The sequence below is a fragment of the Leucoraja erinacea genome, chromosome 31 (genome assembly GCF_028641065.1).
Source record: "Leucoraja erinacea ecotype New England chromosome 31, Leri_hhj_1, whole genome shotgun sequence".
Classification (NCBI taxonomy): domain Eukaryota; kingdom Metazoa; phylum Chordata; class Chondrichthyes; order Rajiformes; family Rajidae; genus Leucoraja; species Leucoraja erinaceus.
The window spans coordinates 15,178,036-15,198,829 of NC_073407.1; the positions used below are offsets into that span (position 1 = coordinate 15,178,036).

The 20,794-nt window shown below is 40.8% G+C and overlaps 1 protein-coding gene across 3 annotated transcripts in view; it reads left to right on the forward strand.

Moving 5' to 3' along the window:
- Nucleotides 1-20,794, forward strand: part of LOC129711977 (endoglin-like) — a 71,358-nt gene that overhangs the window by 17,822 nt on the left and 32,742 nt on the right. For all 3 annotated transcript variants that reach the window (XM_055660066.1, XM_055660064.1, XM_055660065.1), the window contains exons 3-6: nucleotides 3,031-3,188; nucleotides 9,012-9,125; nucleotides 15,424-15,574; nucleotides 17,120-17,273. In XM_055660066.1, the coding sequence (XP_055516041.1) occupies nucleotides 9,051-9,125; nucleotides 15,424-15,574; nucleotides 17,120-17,273 (380 nt within the window). In that variant the 5' untranslated portion in view covers nucleotides 3,031-3,188; nucleotides 9,012-9,050. The remainder of the gene's footprint in view (nucleotides 1-3,030; nucleotides 3,189-9,011; nucleotides 9,126-15,423; nucleotides 15,575-17,119; nucleotides 17,274-20,794) is intronic.

Genomic DNA, 20,794 nt, shown 5'->3' on the forward strand with positions numbered 1-20,794 from the left:
AAGGGATAGATCTGACCTTCTGTTTGTCTTTGATTAGAACTTGTTTATGTTAAAAGCATTACCAGATATTGAAAGTTGATGATTTGATCCCTAGAGGAAATATATCTGAAAAATGATTGTACACGTCAGTCCTTGGATTGAAAGCTTTTATTCAATTGTTGAGTCCTGATGTCTTCAGTGACTTTGCCCGCAGGATCTTATTATGGCTTGTTTTTTATTTTCATTAAACAACACCAAATAATAAAATTACCTTATTCATTATAATGGCACCAAATAAATTGAAATACAGCCTACCCTCGTTATTACGGACCTCTTTATCACGGATTTTGCTTATAGTGGACGGACCATCCCCATAGTAATCAGACACAACTGTGTCTTTGACACTGCAGAGGCCAAATAAATTAGCTACATAGACAATAGGTGCAGGAATGGGCCATTTGGCCCTTCGAGGCAGCACCACCATTCAAGGTGATTATGGCTGATCATCCACAATCAGCACCCCGTCCCTGCCTTCTCCACATATCCCTTGATTCCACTAGCCCTAAGAGCTCTATCTAACTCTCTTTTGAATGCATGCAGTGAATCGGCCTCCACTGCCTTCTGAGACAGAGAATTCCACAAATTCACAACTCTGTGTGAAAAAGTTTTTCCTTATTTCAGTTCAAAATGGCCTACCCCTAATTCTTAAACTGTGGCCCCTGGTTCTGGACTCCCCCAACATCGGGAACATGTTTCCTGCATCTAGCGTGTCCAATTCCTTAATAATTTTATATGGTTCTGTATGATCCCCTCTCATCCTAAATTCCAGTGAATACAAACCCAGTTGCTCCATTCTTTCATTATATGATAGTCCCGCCATCTTGGGAATTAACCTTGTGAACCTACGCTACACTCCCTCAAAAGCAAGAATGTCCTTCCTCAAATTAGGGGATGAAAACTGCACACAATACTCCAGGTGTGGTCTCACCAGGGCCCTGTACAACTGCAGAAGGACCTCTTTGCTCCTATACTCAACTCCTCTCGTTATGAAGGCCAATTTGCCATTAGCTTTCTTCACTGCCTGCTGTACCTGCATGCTTACTTTCAGTGACTGATGTACAAGGACACCCAGGTCTCATTGTACTTCCCCTTTTCCTAACCTGATACCATTCAGATATTAATCTGCTTTCCTGTTCTTGCCAATAAAGTGGACAACCTCACATTTATCCACATTATACTGCATCTGCCATGTATCTGTCCACTCACCCAACCTGTCCAAGTCACCCTGCAACCTCATAGCATCCTCTTCAAAGTTCACACTGCCACCCAGCTTTGTGTCATCTGCTAATTTTCTAATGTTACTTTTAATTCCTTCATCTAAATCATGAATGTATATTGTAAATAGCTGCCGTCCCAGCACCAATCCTTGCGGCACCCCACTAGTCGCTGCCTGCCATTCTGAAAAGGACCCGTTAATCCCTACTCTTTGTTTCCTGTCTGCCAACTAATTTTCTATCCATGTCAATACCCTACCCCCAATACCATGTACTATAATTTTGCCCACTTATCTCCCGTGTGGGACCTTATCAAAGGCTTTCTGAAAGTCCAGTTACGCTACATCCACTAGCTCTCCCTTATCCATTTTACTTGTTACATCCTCAAAAATTTCCAGAAGATTTGTCAAGCATGATTTCTCCTTCGTGAATCCATGCTGACTTGGACCGATCCTGTTACTGCTATCCAAATGCGCCACTATTTCATCGTTAATAATTGACTCTAGCATCTTCCCCACCACTGATGTCAGGCTAACTGGCCTATAATTCCCTGCTCTCTCTCCCTCCTTTCTTGAAAAGTGGGATAACATTAGCCACCCTCCCAATCCACAGGAACTGATCCAGAATCTATAGAACATTGGAAATGCGTCCATGATTTTGAGAGCCACCTCTTTGAGTACCCTGGGATGCAGACCATCAGGCCCTGGGGATTTATCAGCCTTCATTCCCATCAGTCTACCCAACACCATTCCCTGACTAATGTGAATTTCCTTCAGTTCCTCCATCATCCAAGGACCTCTGTCCCCTAGTACATCTGTGAGATTGTTTGTGTCTTCTTTAGTGAAGACAAACCAAAGTACATTTTCAACTCGTCTGCCATTTCCTTTTGCCCCCATAATAAATTCACCTCTTTCTGTCTTCAAGGGACACAAAAGCAATTGTTTTGATCGACACTTAACTCTATTAAACAATGTAACAAACAGCTTTTAGTATCTTTTTGTAATAACAAAGATACATTTTTAGCTGTTAAAACGAAATTTGTACACTCAGCAGATTACTCAGCGTCTTTGGAAGAAGAAACAAAGTTAAAGTTTAAGGTCGATGTTTTTCACCCTGAATTCTGGGCGGGCAATTGGCCAAGGGAATCTCACTCAGAGCAGGACAAGGTTTCTTCACCCCACAACCCCAACTCCTCAGACCTCCCATTTTGTTCTCAATCTCTCCTAAGTGCAGGAATCAGCTGCAGGCACAACAGTTATTGCCTTTCCCCAGCTGTGCTGGACAAGGTGTTGCTGGGCGACCTTCTTGGGTTGCTGCACTCTGTGTGGCGAGGGAGGTCCCATTGGGCTCTCAGTGATGGGGCTCCAGGATTCTGACCCAGTGCCGGGGCAGTGATGTCAATGGGGGGAAAAACCCTTGCTCGATTATAGCAGACAATCTGCACTCTCCTATAGCAGACAATATTCCACTCTCCTATGGTCCATTACAACTCTTTACAATTTCTTGTGGTCTTGGGCAGAGTTGTTCTCAAACCGTGCTGAGATGCAACTCGATAGTATGCTTTCTATGGTGGGAGTGAGTTGGGAGGGGTGGGTGGAAGTATTGATTTTCTATTAATGAACCATATTATGGTTGTCAAAGTTGATATGCTGCCATATTGATCAGGCATGTTTCGATTTTACATCATTCAGCTTTTATCATATTGAATGTGATTTCTTAGTTTAATTTAATGTCTAACTATTGTGTTTTGGATTAAATATTACTTTGTGTGTAATAGGTGCTGCTCCAATTGAATGTAAAATTGAAAAAGTTGGAGTAAACCATCCTGTCACCATCTCACAAGTGGTACGATATTGCGTGTGCCGTGGCAACTCCACCACCAATGAAAATGTATACTTCTTTGATTCGATTGTTCCTCCCAGCGGATTCCCTCAGGTAGTTGATATATTTAAATAATTGCATTAAATTCTTTAGAATTATTGAATATTGCGGGGAATATGGGTAGTTCTGTTATCACATGTATTTCCATAACCCAAATTAGATATAATGCGATTGATGAATTATGGAACACTATTTGCATTACACGGGCTGAATTACCGGTAGTTAAAACACGATTTTGACCGTGATCTGGGAAACCAGTTAAAAGATATATTGGGAATTGAGAAGTAGAAAAAAGCTGCCTTGGGGTGAAAAACAACAGATTAGGGAAGAAAAGACTGTTTTGATGTAACCTCCCTGCAATAACCTCCCCAATTGTGCAATGATACTTAAACAATGTAACATACAGGCTTTAGAATTTTTAACCTGGAGTAACAAAAATAAACTTCTAGTTATTAACAATTCATTTATTTTTGAAAATCTTGTGGGGGTGCGGGGGGGGAATGTTATTGTGAGGTCTGAAGTTCTCCACCCCTCCTTTTCCCATTGACACAACAGGACTTTATAACACAATTTTCCATAATGGAAGATTTCTTATGAATTCAACTATCATGTTATACAGAACTACATATATTTTGTCAGATAGGTGCTTTGCCAAAAAGACACACTTATTTTGGACTCAATTTTGGTCCAAATTGATGAGCTGGCTGCAGGCACTAAGTTACACAATAGCATCACTGATTGGAAGTAATTTTAATGAAGCAATACATGCCAGTTCCACTAAGATTCTTGAAATTGAGAGAGTGCACCAGATTAATTCCCGGGATAGCAGGACTGACATATGATGAAAGAATGAATCGACTGGGCTTATATTCACTGGAATCTAGGATAAGAGGGGATCTTATAGAAACATATAAAATTCTTAAGGGATTGGACAGGTGAGATGCAGGAAACATGTTCTCGATGTTGGGGGAGTCCAGAACCAGGGGTCACAGTTTAAGAATAAGGGGTAGGCCATTTAGTACTGAGATGAGGAAAACCCTTTTCACCCAGAGAGGTGAATCTGTGGAATTCTCTGCCACAGAAGGCAGTGGAGGCCAATTCACTGGGTGTATTCAAGAGAGAGTTAGATATAGCTCTTAGGGTTAACAGAATCAAGGGATATGGGGAGAAAGCAGGAGCAGGGTACTGATTTTGGATGATCAGCCATGATCATATTGAATGGTGGCTCGAAGGGCCAAATGGCCTACTCCTGCACCTATTTTTCTATGTTTCTAAGAAACAAATTTGTAGTGTCCTGGCCGAAGCTCACTCAAATGTAGCATTATAACAGCCTCCGACCCAGAGTGGTGCTCATGCACTTGAACTTCATTCCAGTTTAAGATTTTGCCAAGAATGGCAAAAGAAAAATCCCTATCTGAAAGTGCATTTTAAAGGTATTGAGATCTGTTCATTAGAGTGTTTTTCATAAGTGAACCATTTGAAAATAGGTTTACTAAATATTAGATGAAAAGGGACTCGGCTTGTACTCGCTAGAATTTAGAAGATTGAGGGGGGGTCTTAGAGAAACTTACAAAATTCTTAAGGGGTTGGACAGGCTAGATGCAGGAAGATTGTTCCCGATGTTGGGGAAGTCCAGAACAAGGGGTCACAGTTTAAGGATAAGGGGGAAATCTTTTAGGACCGAGATGAGAAAAACATTTTTCGCACAGAGAGTGGTGAATCTCTGGAATTCTCTGCCACAGAAGGTAGTTGAGGCCAGTTCATTGGCTATATTTAAGAGGGAGTTAGATGTGGCCCTTGTGGCTAAAGGTATCAGGGGGTATGGAGAGATGGCAGGTACAGGATACTGAGTTGGATGATCAGCCATGATCATATTGAATGGCGGTGCAGGCTCGAAGGGCCGAATGGCCTGCTCCTGCATCTATTTTCGATGTTTCTATGACATTCCAATTTAATGTTGAACATTCATATCACAAAATATAATACTGACCAGTTGGCTGCAGGTACAATTTCATAGCATGGTAACTTTGGTTTAAACATAGCCCAATTAGATATCTTGCACTTAACTTTTTTGACACTGCAGAAAAATGTAGATCTCATCAATACTTTAATTTTTACACCTACACTTTAAGACTCATACTCAAAAGGAAAATTAGGTCACAGAATCAATATGGAATTATCAAATCAGCACCTGCATCAAGTCAAAGTACCCTTTGAAGAGAGGAAGAGAGGACTAATGTATTCCAAATAGTTTATGCTTGGTCATTTTTTAAAAATAGTCTGCTTAGTTTCCTTTTTGTTACCATAATTTTTAAAATGAATTGGATACATAAAGATATCCTAGTATTCATGTTACATTGTGTAAAAACAGATCAGCTAGACAGATCTTAAAATATACCAAGGCTGTGGTAATGGTCAACGTCTGGCAAGCACATAGCTGGCAGAGAGCCCAATGTAGAATGGAGCCGTCCTTATTAAAATGGAACCAAAGAATTACGGGAAATCAGTTTACATAATCGCAGTCAATTAAAATAAAATGTCCAAACAGAAAACAATTATATCTACAAGAAACACAAGCAAAATTAGAAACTGTGACCTATTTTATTTGTTTATTTTATTTTATTGACCCAGTTTTAGATGCGATTTGATCAAAAGAGAATGCTTTTCGATAAGAAATTATACCACTATTCCAAAATGACTAGTTTTAGATTAACTGTATTATTTTAAACTATGATTTGGCATAAAATGTATTAATTAACAAAACAAAAATAACTATTTACAGAAGAAAGCTATTTAATCAGATGTAAAACAAGAAATAAAAAAATATATACATTTTATGAAATGAATATTGAATGGCAGAAACGCTAAGTAGGATTTATTTGTTAGTATAGTTTTCCTGCTTTTTCATACTTGTGTGAGTAGACATTGCACACATTTTACACCACTATTTAAAAATTGCACACTTTTATGAGATATTCAATTAAACTCCATAAGTTTTAAGATTGTTTTGAATCGGGATAGATCTGGCTGAAGGGGAAGGGAGCTTAATTGGGGAAAAGCAAATGCAATTACGCAGGAGCTAGAGAGGGTAGATTGGGAATAGTTGTTATTGGGCAAGTCCACAATGACATATAGGAGTCCTTTAAAGGCCATCTGATCAAAGTGCAGGATTAACACGCTTCAGTAAGGAGGAGGGGTAAAGATGTCAAGGTAAGGGAACCATGGATGGCGAAGGAGGTTGCAAACATGTTCAAGAAGTAAAATGAAGCATATGCCAGGTTTAAGAAGGTGGCATTGGATTATGAGTAATATAAAGCGAAAGAACTCAAGCAACAACAAAATATACAATAACTGGACTAAGTGGGACGCGTTGGGTCCCATGTTCACACGGGAGGGCTGGTCCCCCAACACAATATTCTACCTCTCCACCAATTCCAATATTGGTGGCCAGTGAGGGGGGGGAGGGGGCTTTCTGGAGTGCTAGTATGAGTATTGTGGGCTGAAGGGACTGGTTTCCAGAGGGCTAGTATGGTTATTGTGGGCCAAGAGGATTCTTGGGGTGACAGCTCAGTCACTCAAGCCAGATGTGCTGGCAGCTCACTCACGGCTGGTGGGCTAGCAGTTGACACACGGCTATTCCTTGAAATTCCATTTCAACCAGGGTGCAGGGCCACCAAACTCAAGTGCAGTTTCATACCATTTAATGCAGGGTGCAAGGCCACCACATTCAAATGCAGTTTCATACCACTTCAAGCAGGGTGAAACCACCATAAAACCCACACAAAACACCACATAAACACCACACTCACAGTTCAGTAGACATTCAGTGTGTTCAGTTGATTCACAGCTCAGATAGTCGTGACCTCTCCCTCCCCCATCTTGCAGAGACTGAGTCACACCCACACTTCCGGATTTTATAATCCCTCCCACCTCTCACCGGAAGGGGCGTGGCCTTCATGCCGTGATTGACAGGAGAGAGATTCTCAACATTTTTTTTAAACACTAATAGCACTTTTATTTTTCATTGATGGAAAGAATCCTCTGCACCTGATGAGCGGAGGGGGACTGAGTAAGATGGCCAAAAACCACAGCCGTAAGTGGCAGCGTTTTATCTAAAATCAATGTAGAGTGCAAACAGGAAGTTGTCAAGTAACAACCATTTGCAGTGCAGCATTTCAAAGCAGTTACCACCACCAACAACCATTTGCAGTGCAGCATTTCAAAGCAGTTACCACCACCAACAACCATTTGCAGTGCAGCATTTCAAAGCAATTACCACCACCAACAACCATTTACAGTGCAGCATTTCAAAGCCATTTTATTTTCATTTTCAAACCACATTAAGGGTACTCACAGTTGAGTAGACATGTGCTCAGTGTTATTCACAGCTCAGAGAGACGTGACCCTCTCGCTTCCTCCATCTTGCAGAGACTGAGTGAGGCACAACACTTCTGGGTTTTATAGTCCCCCCTCCCACCAGCAGGGGTAGCAGAGAGAATGTCAACATTTTTTAAACATTAATAACTCTTTTATTTTTTATCGATGGAGAAAATCCTCTTGTCCTGCGCAGCGGAGGGGGACTCTGAGTAAGATGGCCAAAAATCACAGCCGTAAGTGGCAGTGTTTATTCAAAAATTATGAAACAGAAAAACAGGAAGTGGTCAAGATCTTACTTTTAGTAATATAGATATAATAAATCATCAATTATACTAGGTAACCTGACCATGATAACAAGCCAAAGTATGCAGTGTGACCTTTTGAAAGCCCATATTTGTAGGATCTTTCTATCTTACAGTATGTTCACATTTTCCCCCTAGGGTATGGGTAATACATTCCAGGAACTATTTTAAATGACATTTGTTTAAAATTGGCTTCTGAGTAACAAATATTGTTTAGCGGACTTGCCGAGGTAGCGTAGGTATAAATAGAGGCAATTCAACCTTCATGTCCTGAATTACTGTCGACCTCATTGGAGACCCTCAGACTTTACTGGCTTTATCTTGCACTAAAATTATTCATGTTATTCCCATTATTATGTATCCGTACACTACGAATGTCTTGATTGTAATCATGTATTGTTTTTCTGCTGACTGGAAAAGTTTTTCAGTGTACCTTGGTACACATAACAATAAACTAAACTCATTAACTCATAACTCAATTATTGATTTAATCACATGGTTTATTTGAACGTAGTTGGAACCAATAATAATTTGAAATATTTAAATAGTAAAGTAAGCCAAAGACATTTTTTAAGGCTGACAATTCAACTCAGAATTTGTATAAAAAGGAAACCATGATAGTTACATTGTATTTAAGAGGCTGATGCAATAGCTGGACCTTAATAGAGTAAGCTACCGTAAATAAAACAATATGTAATCTAGTCTAACTCCAGAAAATTGTTTATTCATTGTTCAGTTCCATTTACAAAAAGGTTGGAAGTGGAGATATTATATTGAATTCATTCGTTTAAATACAATCAAAAAGTGTAATGCATGAAACTGATTCAGATTTATCATTAAACTTATTGGATATTGTTTCCCATATTAAATAACTGTTAATGAACAGTAACCATTAATCAATGAAGAATTGATATTATTCATTAAATTAGACAGATGAAAACAGTTGTTGGGGTTCCTCTTGACAACTTGTTTTTAGAACATTGCAAGTACTACACATATAAAAGAAAACTGAGGTAAAGCCATTAAAGCATTATACTGATATTTCCTTTTTTTGTTGCTGAATGTGAATTTTCAATTTTTGCAGCACCTCACTTTTATTTTCATAAAGCCATGTACGGAAATTGTTCATTTTATACTTAAAACACTGTTGATTAAATGTTACATACTTCAACTAGCTATTTGTTATTTATCCTTCCAGATAGCATTGACTGTGCAGCCCATTAGTGTCAACAAGACAATGATCCTTTTTCTTAATAGTAACCAAGCTGTATTTTGGAATTTGAGTTCTATCAATATGCCATTTATAGCCCGTGTAAGTATTATATAGTTATTCATTTATATGTTGTTAATTACCATAATAACAGCATTTAGTCCTGCAAAGAAAGATATTTTTTAATGTCATGTATTTACGTTATTTTCTCAGAATAGTCTGATTAATTTGAACACTCATATTTACAGTTTTGTAAGTAATCCTTTGTTCATGATATTTTTGCTACACATGCACTTTCAGATTTATGAGAGACTTCCTCATTGCTTAGTCAGTTTCTGTCCCAGCAGATTATTACTGTGCACAGTGTTGGTCAGAATGCTACTTGCATAATTAATGTATTTAGCCTGTCAGCATTACTCATTAAATATTTAAAATTGGTCAGAAAGTATGAATATAAAAATGTGTAGCAAGTGTCAAAATTTCCTTCATTTCTTACTTGTTGGTGAAGAATTATATATTTGTAATGCAATCTCAGTTGTTCATCGAGTTTAATGATGGTCAACTGAGATAGCAATTAAGAGTTGCACAAAATGTGTAGATTCCGCACTAGAGCAACCAGGTCCTCTGGGCTGTACAATATGAACTCCAGTGGCATAATCTATATATAACTAAAACTCTGATCTTGTTATCTTCCGGTTTGTGCGGTCTTTCTATTTGCGCAAAAATGGTTCGCGATAGCGCTATGATTTTTTGCCAGTTCACTCACCATTCTCCTATGCTGTGATTGCACCGTTTCTTTCTGATCGGTTGAATGTCGTAAAAGTTAGCGAGGTTTAAAAAAATCTTAAAAAACGCGTATGCGCAAATCGATCTCTCCTCCTGCCGTTCAGCGACGCGTGGATTAGTCTCTTCTCCAGTCACTCACCGGGACGGTCCCCCCTACACCATCGCGTCTTTACTGGAGCGGAGGATGGCCGGCGGAGGATTCCAACCGGACACAATTTTCAGAGGTACACGAAGCAGCCCAGCATGGAGCAGCCCAGCATCGGAGACCCAGCGTCGGAGACCCTCCCGGCCCAGCCCAGCATGGGAGACCCATCCCAGCCCAACCCAGCCCAGCATGGGAGACCAGCCCAGCGTCGGAGACCCATCCCAGCCCAGCGTCGGAGACCCATCCCAGCCCAGCGTCGAAGACCCAGCCCAGCCTGTAGTTGGAGATGTCGCCAAACGGAAAGCGGAGACTCTGATCCCGGCGGAGGAGAACGACCAGCGACCACTGTGAGTCCTCATCGCACCGCCAATTCCACCCACTACCCCTCTGGTCCCCCTCGCAAGCTCCTCCCCCCTCCCCCGTAATACCCCCCCCCCCTTGCCCATGGCTCTTCCCTCCTCTTTTCTCCGAGCTCACTCCCCCCCCCCTTCGCCTCCCCGCCCACACACCCCTCTCCCCCCACAACTCCCCACACGCCCCCTCCTCCCACACAACACCACCCCCCCCGCCCAGCCCCACACATCCCCAACCCCTCTGCTGCCAACCCCCCAAGCTGACAATTTTAAATTTTGTCTTTGTGCCTGTCTCAACTACTTTCTATGGCAGCTTGTATACACGCCACCCTCTGTGTGAAAAAGTTTTCCCGCGGGTTCTTATTAAAACTTTCCCCTTTCACCTTAACCCAATGCCCTCTAATTCTAGACATGTTAAAGCATGTAAGTTTAGTTAATCTAGTTTACGACATGTAACCCAATAGATTGCCTACAAGCTACTAAATATGGGGATATCATTGGATATCAATTTCGTCCAGTTATTTTATACTTGAAGAGTATATTTGTTCTCCATCAACCTCAATCCCACGCCAGCTATAAGATTGCAACAATGGTGAGGGAAATTCCTAGCATGAAATAATATTCATGCCGTTGTGATTAATGTTTGTCATGAAAGGCGGTGACAAACTAAATCAATTATTCTGGTTCAAAATCACATTTGTGATCCAAAGTAATTCAGATCATATAACCCACAAAATACGCTTGGTCTTTCGGGCCAAATGTATATTCAATATTTTACTGTGTAGATTTGGGGTGATTGAGTGGAGGATTTTAGTAATGGGCCTATTTCAACAGTGTGCATCAAATTGTGAATATGGCATAAATCAGCTGCGATATCAGCAGGAGTGGTCTGGAAGTTATGAAGTTTGGGATGAGAGAGTATTTCAAGCATGGGTAGATTGTTGGGAGTTTAGCTGAAATTGGTGACCGATTTGTGGCACAATTTCCTTGAAAAATCCTGCAAGAACTCTTCTGCCATGCCTCCTTTGGTGTCCTGTGAAAGATTTTCCTGACAATGTCCTCACCTCCCGTTGCCAAGCCAGCAGGACTACCTTCAAAATAGCCATGTTGAAGAGCAATAAATTTAAAGTACTGTAGTGGGCAGTGTTTACCAAGCATCTTTGGGAGCTGATTTGCATTGGACACCTCAACTAAGCCACAAGTTGTTGCATACCTCCGACTAATTCACACACTGTGCATCGTTAAGACCAGAGGCTGGCCATTTGTTGGGATTTTTGTTTAGCACTGAAGGATAAGAGGAGGTAGAGAGGCAGAGACTGGCAAGGTTGTCTGTTTGTGTGTGTATAAAAGTGAGTGGGTGTGTGTGAGAGCGAGAGAGAGCGCAAGAGAGAGAGAGAAAGAGAATACAAGAGATAGGGGTTGGTGTGGCATTTGGAATGCAGGCATATAAAGAGAATGAACAGGTTGGAAAAAATACTATGTATCAAAGCTTGGTTTGAGTGTAGACTGGCCACGGGTCGGGTCGGGTCAGTCAGGCGCCAGGCTCCAATTCTATACTAAACAGACTTCATGTTGAAACCGCCCTGTTCCGTCGGTTGCTGAAGTTATGCCTTAATCAGACATATTAAATAGAACATTAAATAGATTTTGCCCAGTGATTTCTGACACCTATTCATGGTGTGTATATTCCTTTTCCTTGACTACAGATTGGCTGGCATGATGGATGCCTGAACCAGAGCATGGAAATGCTCATTAAAAATTTCATTAAGTTCAGTATACACTAGTTTTTCAGTTTGTGGTGTTTAAAATAACAAGATAGGATTTCAAGGTCTTGGGAAACATTTCATAGAAACCTGAGGGGCAACTTTTTCACAATAGGATGGTAGGTTTCTAGAACGAGCTGCCAGAGGAATAGATTGAGACACATACAGTAACAACATTTCAAAGACATTTGGACAGGTATATGGATATGAAAGGCATATGGGTTAAATGCAGGCAAATGGGACAACATTAAATTGGGCATCTTGGTTGGAATGAACGAGTTGGAATAAAGGCCGTATAACTCTTATTACATTGCATATTAAAATCACAAATGAATGCTTTAAACTGAATATAGAGCTTAAAATAGAATACTGATTAACAACTATTTTTGTGTACTTTAATGAAGAATATTGGCAATTTATTTTGTAAGTAATTTTAATATAGAAAACAATGTAGGAAGTTGTGTTGCAGAAGCAATCTCCTTAATATCCCTTACGTTAATTATTTTGTTATGACTTTGGATTATTAAAGGGCCTTAAAGTGGTTAGATTGTGAGCTGCTGATGCACAAAAGTTGAAAAGGTTATGCGTCCTGTCCTAGGAAGACGTTTGGCTCCAAACTATTCAGCTCAGAGTCTGGGTTCCATTATGAAAATAATCATGTTTTTTCTAATTGTGCCCAATAATAAATTGTCAGTTGTTGATTAAACAGTATTCTTTTCATATGACTTAATACAAATATTCCACATTGACTAATGCCTTCACAAGGACCAGCATTCACTGTCTGCTCTATGGTTTAGTTGAACTCCCAATCTGCAGTTCTAATTCCTTCAGTGTTGCAGTTCTAATTCCTTTAGTGCTGACATACACAGTGTACAGGGTATGTATGGTTAGATGTTGTGGGAGTACAATAAATATTTTACAGGTTTAAATTATGAACTTCGGAATTAAACCGATTAACGGACTGGGTGATGGGTGGGGAGAGAAATGAAGCAGGTATATCACTTTTTTTTCCTTCTGTTTTTGTCTTTTTATTTCTTTACGTTTTTCCTATTTCTTTTACTTACTCACTCTTCGACTACACTCATTTGGTAGTTTAGGGGTTCTATTCTTACACATTCACTTTCTCTTTCGTTCTCTTTCTTTCTTTCTCTTTTTCTATTTCATCTTTGCTAAAACTAAAATTGAAGCTGTACAATAAATGTATTATGTCATATATTGCGGTTTATACGTTTGTACACTGCTTCTAATAAAAATATTTAAAAAATAATAATAATAATAAATTATGAAATTTCTATCATAGTCTCGAGAGGTAATAACTTAGAAATTCTAGTACTGGTTGTGCTAGATGGGTGTTGGAGTGGGTTTGTTAATAACCGTTTTTGCTATGGGGCTGCGTTGCACATTTCAAAGGGCAATACATGACCACCCCCATGGAGCCAGATAACCTCTAATGGGAAACATTAGATAAGGACTGGGCCTGAGGCCATGTTGTAAATGATGGTAAATGGTCAGAGGGCAGAAGAAGATATCTCCATAATGTTGGTGCTTGGAGAGAAACCTTCATCAAAGGCTTATTAGGGTCAAACAAATCAGGGGACTACGGCGGGTCTGGGTGGGGAAATTTCCATCAAGGCTTGAGCTGAGCAGAATGTCTAGTGGGTGGAAAACATTTGGAGGAGAGGGGCAGAGGGTTGGGATAAGGCAGAGAGAGAGTGTCCACTTGAGAAATGATCCCTATAGCACTCTACCATTGCAATAAAAGGGTGGCACAGTGACGCAGCAGTAGAGTTGCTGCCTCACAGCAGCAGACACTTGGGTTCGATCCTTACCATGGGTGCTGTCTGTAGAGTTTGTACGTTCTCCCCGTGACCAGCGTGGGTTTTTTTCCGGGTGCTTCCGTTTCCTCCCACACTCCAAAAGACGTAGGTTAATTGGGTTGGTATAAATGTAAATTGTCCCCAGTGTGTGTAGGATAGTGTTAATGTGCAGGGATCTCTGATCGGTGCACTTGGTGGGCTGAAGGTCCTCTTTGCATGCTGTATCTCTAAAATTAAAAGATAATAAAATAATAAAAATAAACTAACTAAACCTCCCTCTAAGCCAATATATTACCCCGTATGCCATGATTTTGTATGATTTTTGTTACTTTTTGATTAGCACTGTCTCGAGTGTATTTTGGAAATTTAAATAGGCTACCTCCTGGTTCCCCCTTTAACCATCATGCTAGTTAACTCCTCAAAAAACCACAAAGTTTGTCAAGCATTATTTCCCTCTACATGGCCGTTTAAGGTACTAGGATATTTGAACAGCTGAAGATGATGGAATCCAGTGCCATGATAGTAAAGGTTGTATTTTCTGTAGCACCACGTGCAGGTTGTGTTGTTACTGCCTGTACTGTGTGCATGTACTGCCATCATGTGTTGGATCATGCCTGTATCTGCAAATGTTCAAGTGGTATTTGAGGGCTCGCTGGTGCAGACCAATTGTAACCATGCCTAGTTTTAAAGTGAAATGACACAATGTGCTGGAGTAATTCAACCGATTAAATCAGTTTGAGGAAGGGTCCCAATGTCACCTATCCACGTTCTCCAGAGATCCTGACCCCCTGTATTACACCAGCATTTTGTGTCCTTTCGGTGTGTGAAGAAGGGCTCTCTGGTGCATCCTGCGAGTCGGGGTGAGGTTGGAAGCTGGGGCTCTATAAACGGTCGGGAAGATGGTGCAAGCCGGGGATGTGTCGGCAGGTCCGCCCGCTATGTTTGACATCTGTTTTAAGGGGGGGTTCTTAAAATAAGGGTTTACTTTATTGACTGTGGAACAGTTAGGAGGGAAGATTGAGAGCATAGTTGATTATTTCACAACCGGAAAGAGCGCTCATCATTCACAATGCCATCTGTGGCCGCCCAGGGATTTTCAACTGAGCTCTCGTAATTTTGTCTGGATTATAGGGATGAGCGGACCATCAATTGCTGGAAGCTTGGTGTTCAACCTGTACTGGAATTTCACTTATAAATAGTGTAACAATTTGTTCCATTTGACCGCACCGAAAATAACCGTTGCTACTTAATCCATTTCTGAAATAAGAGTACTATTACAAAACGCATGTCATTTTAAAACGGTGAAATTGTTACAAATAAGTTTGATTATAAATGTGCAAGAAGGAACTGCAGATGCTGGTTTAAACCGAAGATAGACATAAAATGCTGGAGTAACTCAGCGGGACAGGCAGCATCTCAGGATAGAAGGAATGGATGACGTTTCGGCTCGAGACCCTTCTTCAGACTCTTTATTGATTTATCGATTATAAATGTGATTTATAGCCATTCTACTCATCCAAGCATTTCTTTATACAGTACCCAAACCATTCCATTGCATCACCTGGCAAACGAAAGACAAATTCAAATTCAGCTCATCAATTGAATCAATATAAAGGAACTTGCACTTCATTCACTACTTTTGCTAAGCCTGAAAATGTTGAAGCAATCATCATAAAAGTGAAAGAAGGTAAATGCGTACAGCTAATTTGATATTGTGCACATTTTTTTCTGTTAGCTAGAAATTTAAAAGCATAATGTCATATCAAGGATAAAATAAAGCTCCAGGGATTTGGATTTCTTTTTTAATACTTAAATTATATATCGACTTGGTGCATTTATAAATACTTACAAATCTTTGGAAAATCCTTGGAGGCTTTGGAAAGAGTGCAGAGGAAGTTTACCCGAATGATGCCTGGATTATTTAGTATTAGTTAGAAAGAGGTTGGACAGAGTTGGATTGCTTTCTCTGAATACCAGAGGGTGAGGGGGGACCTGATAGAAGATTACGAGCGGCATAGATAGGGTAAAGAGTCAGAACTTTGGTCCCAGAGTGGAAATATCAAATACTGGAGGGCATAACATTAAGGTGAAAGGGGCAAAGCTTAAAGGAGATGTGTGGGGCAAGTTTTTTTACACAAGGTAGTGGGTGCCTGGCACACACTGCTGTGGTGGTGGTGAAGTAGCATTTAAGATATGCACATGGATATGCAGGGAATGGAGGGATATGGATTATGATGCAAGCAGATTAGAGTTGCAGGCATCATATTCGGCACAGACATTCTGTTCCTGTGGTATACTGTTCTATGGCATCTTCAAAGACTGGCCTTGATAATAGTTCATGATCTGTATTAACCGATGCTGTGGAATTGTCAGATTTTCTGTTTTTAGTAATTTTTTAAATAAGCTTTTTGCATTTATAGTGTTATGTCCTTAAAAATTGCTCTGATTTGAAAAAAAATAGCCTACTTTTTTGTTTGATGTTGGTTTTTCCAACTTTTTCTGAATTTCAGATTTTTGGCATTTGTTCTTTAATTTTCATGGTCTCCATCATGCAGTGAGCTGAGTGATTAATACGCTGTAAGTGTCCATGATTTCAGGATCCATCAAGGAAAAATTTAATGAAACATTTAGGTTTGAATGGTTTGAAGAATTCTAATGGAAAAATATTTACACTGTAGGTTAAGGCCAATGTTTATTATTCTCATGTGTACTGTGTTTTCCATGCTAGCCAAACCGATCAGATATAATATGCCTAAATACAAATAAGTCAAACTTAAGTATATTAGATGGAGCAAAGGGTAACATACAGAGTTGTAGTTCTTAGCATTGTAGTGCATCAGTTCCATGTACAAAGTCCAATTTTGACTTGATTCTCCACTCTCAATAGAAAGCCATAGACTTCAGGAAATTGGGGCATCAATCGTTGTCCTAACTTTATAATAATTCATTGAAGCTTGGTATCTTTGCTGGCGTATAGGAATAAAAATGTACCCATCACAAACTGTCATGTATCATTATTGGGACGAATTAGGAAGAGGGTAACGTAAATAAATAACAATTTCTGTTTCCTTTCAGATTTTCAAATCAAAAGCTTATAACTTCTTTATTTTCAAATTAACTTGATTTTCAGTGAGAAATGTTTTAAAGACTTTTATGTCCAGTGTTATAGTTAGTGCTGAAACTTCCGAGGCTTAATCTGAATCTACTTATTTTTTAAACTTTTTTTAAAAAGGTGAAATGCTCTTTCCTAAATGTGAACAACAGCCTCCTATTAATACTGAATACTATAAAGATTATGAACTACTCCATCAAAATTTGCATGGTTGTGTGACATCTGATCAACATGCCACTTCTCAACTCCACATCATTATGGTAGCTGCATCAAGGTACAGAATTCACCTCTTGTTTTTGCTTGCCTCTTCTTTGTACATTTTCTGTACCGATGTGAAACAAATATTGCCTTGTATATAAGTGAAAAGTAATTGTAATGAATATCTAAAGCCAGATATCCAAGTAAGTTGATTGTAATTAGTGGAATCTGCAAAGAAATATGATTTAAGAATATATTTTTTATTTTAATAAGTTTTCACTTTTTTTTGGTACTGACCCACCAACAAAACGTGGAAATAAAGGATTATTTATAATGTTCACAATTTTGAGAATCCATTAAATAGTTAAAGTGAATAAAATGTCAGATTGTATGGAATCTTCCAATCTGACTGGTGTATATATAATTTTTTGTAATAAATAACAGACATATAATTAAAAAATTATAATATCAAAATAACACTGTGGTGTTCAGGTCTGGAGGTTTAACTGACATCTTCCTTCAACAACTGGTTACCTAAAGGAGCAACGTATCCTATTTATTTTCTCAAATTTTTTTCTAATTGTCTCAAAAATGCATGATTGCATCAATGTGAATATCAAATTGTGGTATGTCAATTTGTACATTATCTGATTTGGTTTTAAAGAATTTATTCAAGTATCATTTTTTATCCATCTAATTCTGAATGTACCTGTTTGTTACGAGTTCACTGGTTATTAACCTCCATATTTCTGAGCTCCTCTTCCAATAACCTGCTCTACTACATTTAAAACAGTTACAAGATTTTTGCAATTTGATGGCCTATTTTGGGTGTCATTCTAAAGAATTGTTGTACCTCTTCTACCTACCCCTTTCTATATAAGGGTGATTGTAAAGAAGTGAATCTCACACACTTGTAACTTTAATTAACTCTTTAATAAACACACAGATTAAACATGATCCAGCACTAACTGCACGCAGTCTGTCACCGTGCTGGAGAGAGAGAGAGATAGGAAGAGAGAGTGTTATTATACTTGATAACTAAGGCGTGGTTAGTGGTACTGAGGTAGCTACATTATTGGTTGCATGCATAAACTATCTACATCCTTCCCCTTAGAAATCAGAAATGAAATAGAGCCATGGCAGTGTGATTATATATAAAATATAAGAGTCTAAACAAAGTCACCATAGCGGACAGGCGGCTTAACAATGCGACCCGAACGCATGCATACAACACCTCCCCCCGAGGTTGTTGCAGGTGGAGCAGGAGGAAACTCGGTCCTTGATATATTTGGCCTTACCAGGCCAGTAGAATTGTCCCTGAGCGTGAGAAATAGTGGCATCGACCCCAGGATGACCGCTATGGGCTGCGTTGTAGTAGAGATCATACAGAGAGGCCGGAACCACGACCTTGTGGCCATTGACGATAACACCATCTTGGAGCACCAGCTCATCGCGGACGAGAAAGAACGGTTGGGCACCCGATGGCAAAGTTGTCCGTTTGTCGGGCCAGCTGCGCTTGATGACAGCTGCGAGCTGCTGCAACGCAGTGTCAGCGGCGGTGTGTTCGATCAGGCACTGAAGTTGCCTGGTTGGGACGATGTTGACGTTCAGCACCAAGAGGTCTTCTTGCTCGTAGGAGTGGCGGTCACAGGTGGCCCGTGGGGCACGAGATAGAGTATCGGCCACATGCATTTCAGTGCCCTTTTTGTAAACCAGATGGAAATCAAAACGTTGGAGCTGCAGCATCATGCGCTGCAGTTTGGCAGGGGCAACATGTATGGGCTTGCTAAGAATTGTCACTAGTAGCTGGTGGTCGGTCTCGACCGTGAATCTGCTGCCAAAAAGGAAATCTTTAAACTTGGAACAAGCAAACACAACCGCGAGGAGTTCCTTCTGGATTTGAGCATACCGTTGCTCCATGTCGGTCATGGTTCGCGAGGCATACGAAATAGGTAACAGCGATCCGTCATCAAAGAGCTGCAGGCAAGCAGCACCGAGTCCAAAACGGGAGGCATCACAGGTAACAACAATGGGACAGCGCAGGTCAAAGAATTTAAGTGTCGGGGTGCTGGTCAGCTTAGATTTCAGAAATTCGAAAGCCTGTTGGTGTTGTGGGAACCAGGACCAGGCAGTGTTTTTTTTAGTTAGTTGCCTCGGGGGCGAGCTCAGCTCGCTGAGATTAGGAATAAACTTACCGAGGTAATTGACCATGCCCAGGAAACGTTGCAGGCCGAGGACATCGGTTGGGGCTGGCATCTCGGAAATTGCAGCAGTCTTCTGCGGGTCAGGCTTTAGTCCATCAGAAGTGAAGATGTGTCCGACGTAAGGCACTTCAGAGATGCAAAATCTGCACTTTTTTATGTTCAGTTTTAAATTGATCTGCCAAGCCCGGTCCAGGACCCGACGCAGGTTTTTGTCATGTTCGGCGGCATTCTCCCCGTAGACTAGGATATCATCCACGATGATGGCGCACGGCATGCCAGCGAACAGCTGTTCCATGGACCTCTGGAACACCTCGCTGGCAGAGTTGATTCCGAATAGCATCCGCAGGAATTTGAATCTGCCATAGGGAGTAGCAAATGTGAGATCGGAGGAGCGTTTGTCGAGTGGTATTTGCCAGAAGGAACTTTTGGCATCGAGGACGGAGAAAACCGTGGCCTGGCCGACTTGAGCCGCAACATTTTCCACGGTTCTCATTGGGTAGTGTGGTCGCCTAATTGCAAGGTTCAGGTCCTTTGGGTTGATGCATACTCTTATCTCATTCTTGTCCTTTTTTAGCATGGCAACCATGGTGGAGACCCACTCGGTGGGCTCGCTAACTGCCTCCAGCACTACCATCGCGACCATGCTCTTCAGCATCGATTCAACCTTGTCCTTCATAGCGAGGGATACTCTGTGTGGTGCACGGACCACAGGCACCACCTTTGGGTCGGTGGCAATCTTGTAGACGAAAGGCAGTTTGCCCAGCTCATTATCAAACAGGTCCGGGTACTCAGATATCGGATCCAACATCACCCGCACCTCATGGACAGTGCGGTCGAACGAGACTAGTCCCAGGTCCTGGCATGCCTGGTTGCCCAACAAAGTCACACAATCAGAGTCGAGAACATAGAACGTGAGAGCCCGCGATGACCTCTGCAGCACACAATTGAAAATGGCCTTGCCCACTGGTTTCAGCACCTCGCCCCCGTAAGCATGTAAAGTCGAATGGTCAGCACTTAGTTGCTCATTATGCCTAATCTTTCTGAACAGGCTTGTTGACATAACATTGACCTTCGCCCCCGTGTCGAGCTTAGCAGAGAAGGTCGAATTGATGACAGTAACGAGGACCGAAGGATCCGTGCGTCGAGCAGGTGCGTGTAGGAGTGTGAAAACACTGGCATCTCCTTGAGAACTAATTGGCAGTGTCGAGAGAGGACTGGGAACCAAACTCGCTATCAACTTGCACCAAGTTGTTTAGAACTTGTCTAGAAGCTTGGGGAAGTTTCCCACGGGAGCGGCAGACAGCCGAGAAATGGTTCAATTTATTGCAGAAATTGCAGGATTTTCCGTAAACTGGGCACTGCGACTGCATTGAATGCACATAACCGCAATTAG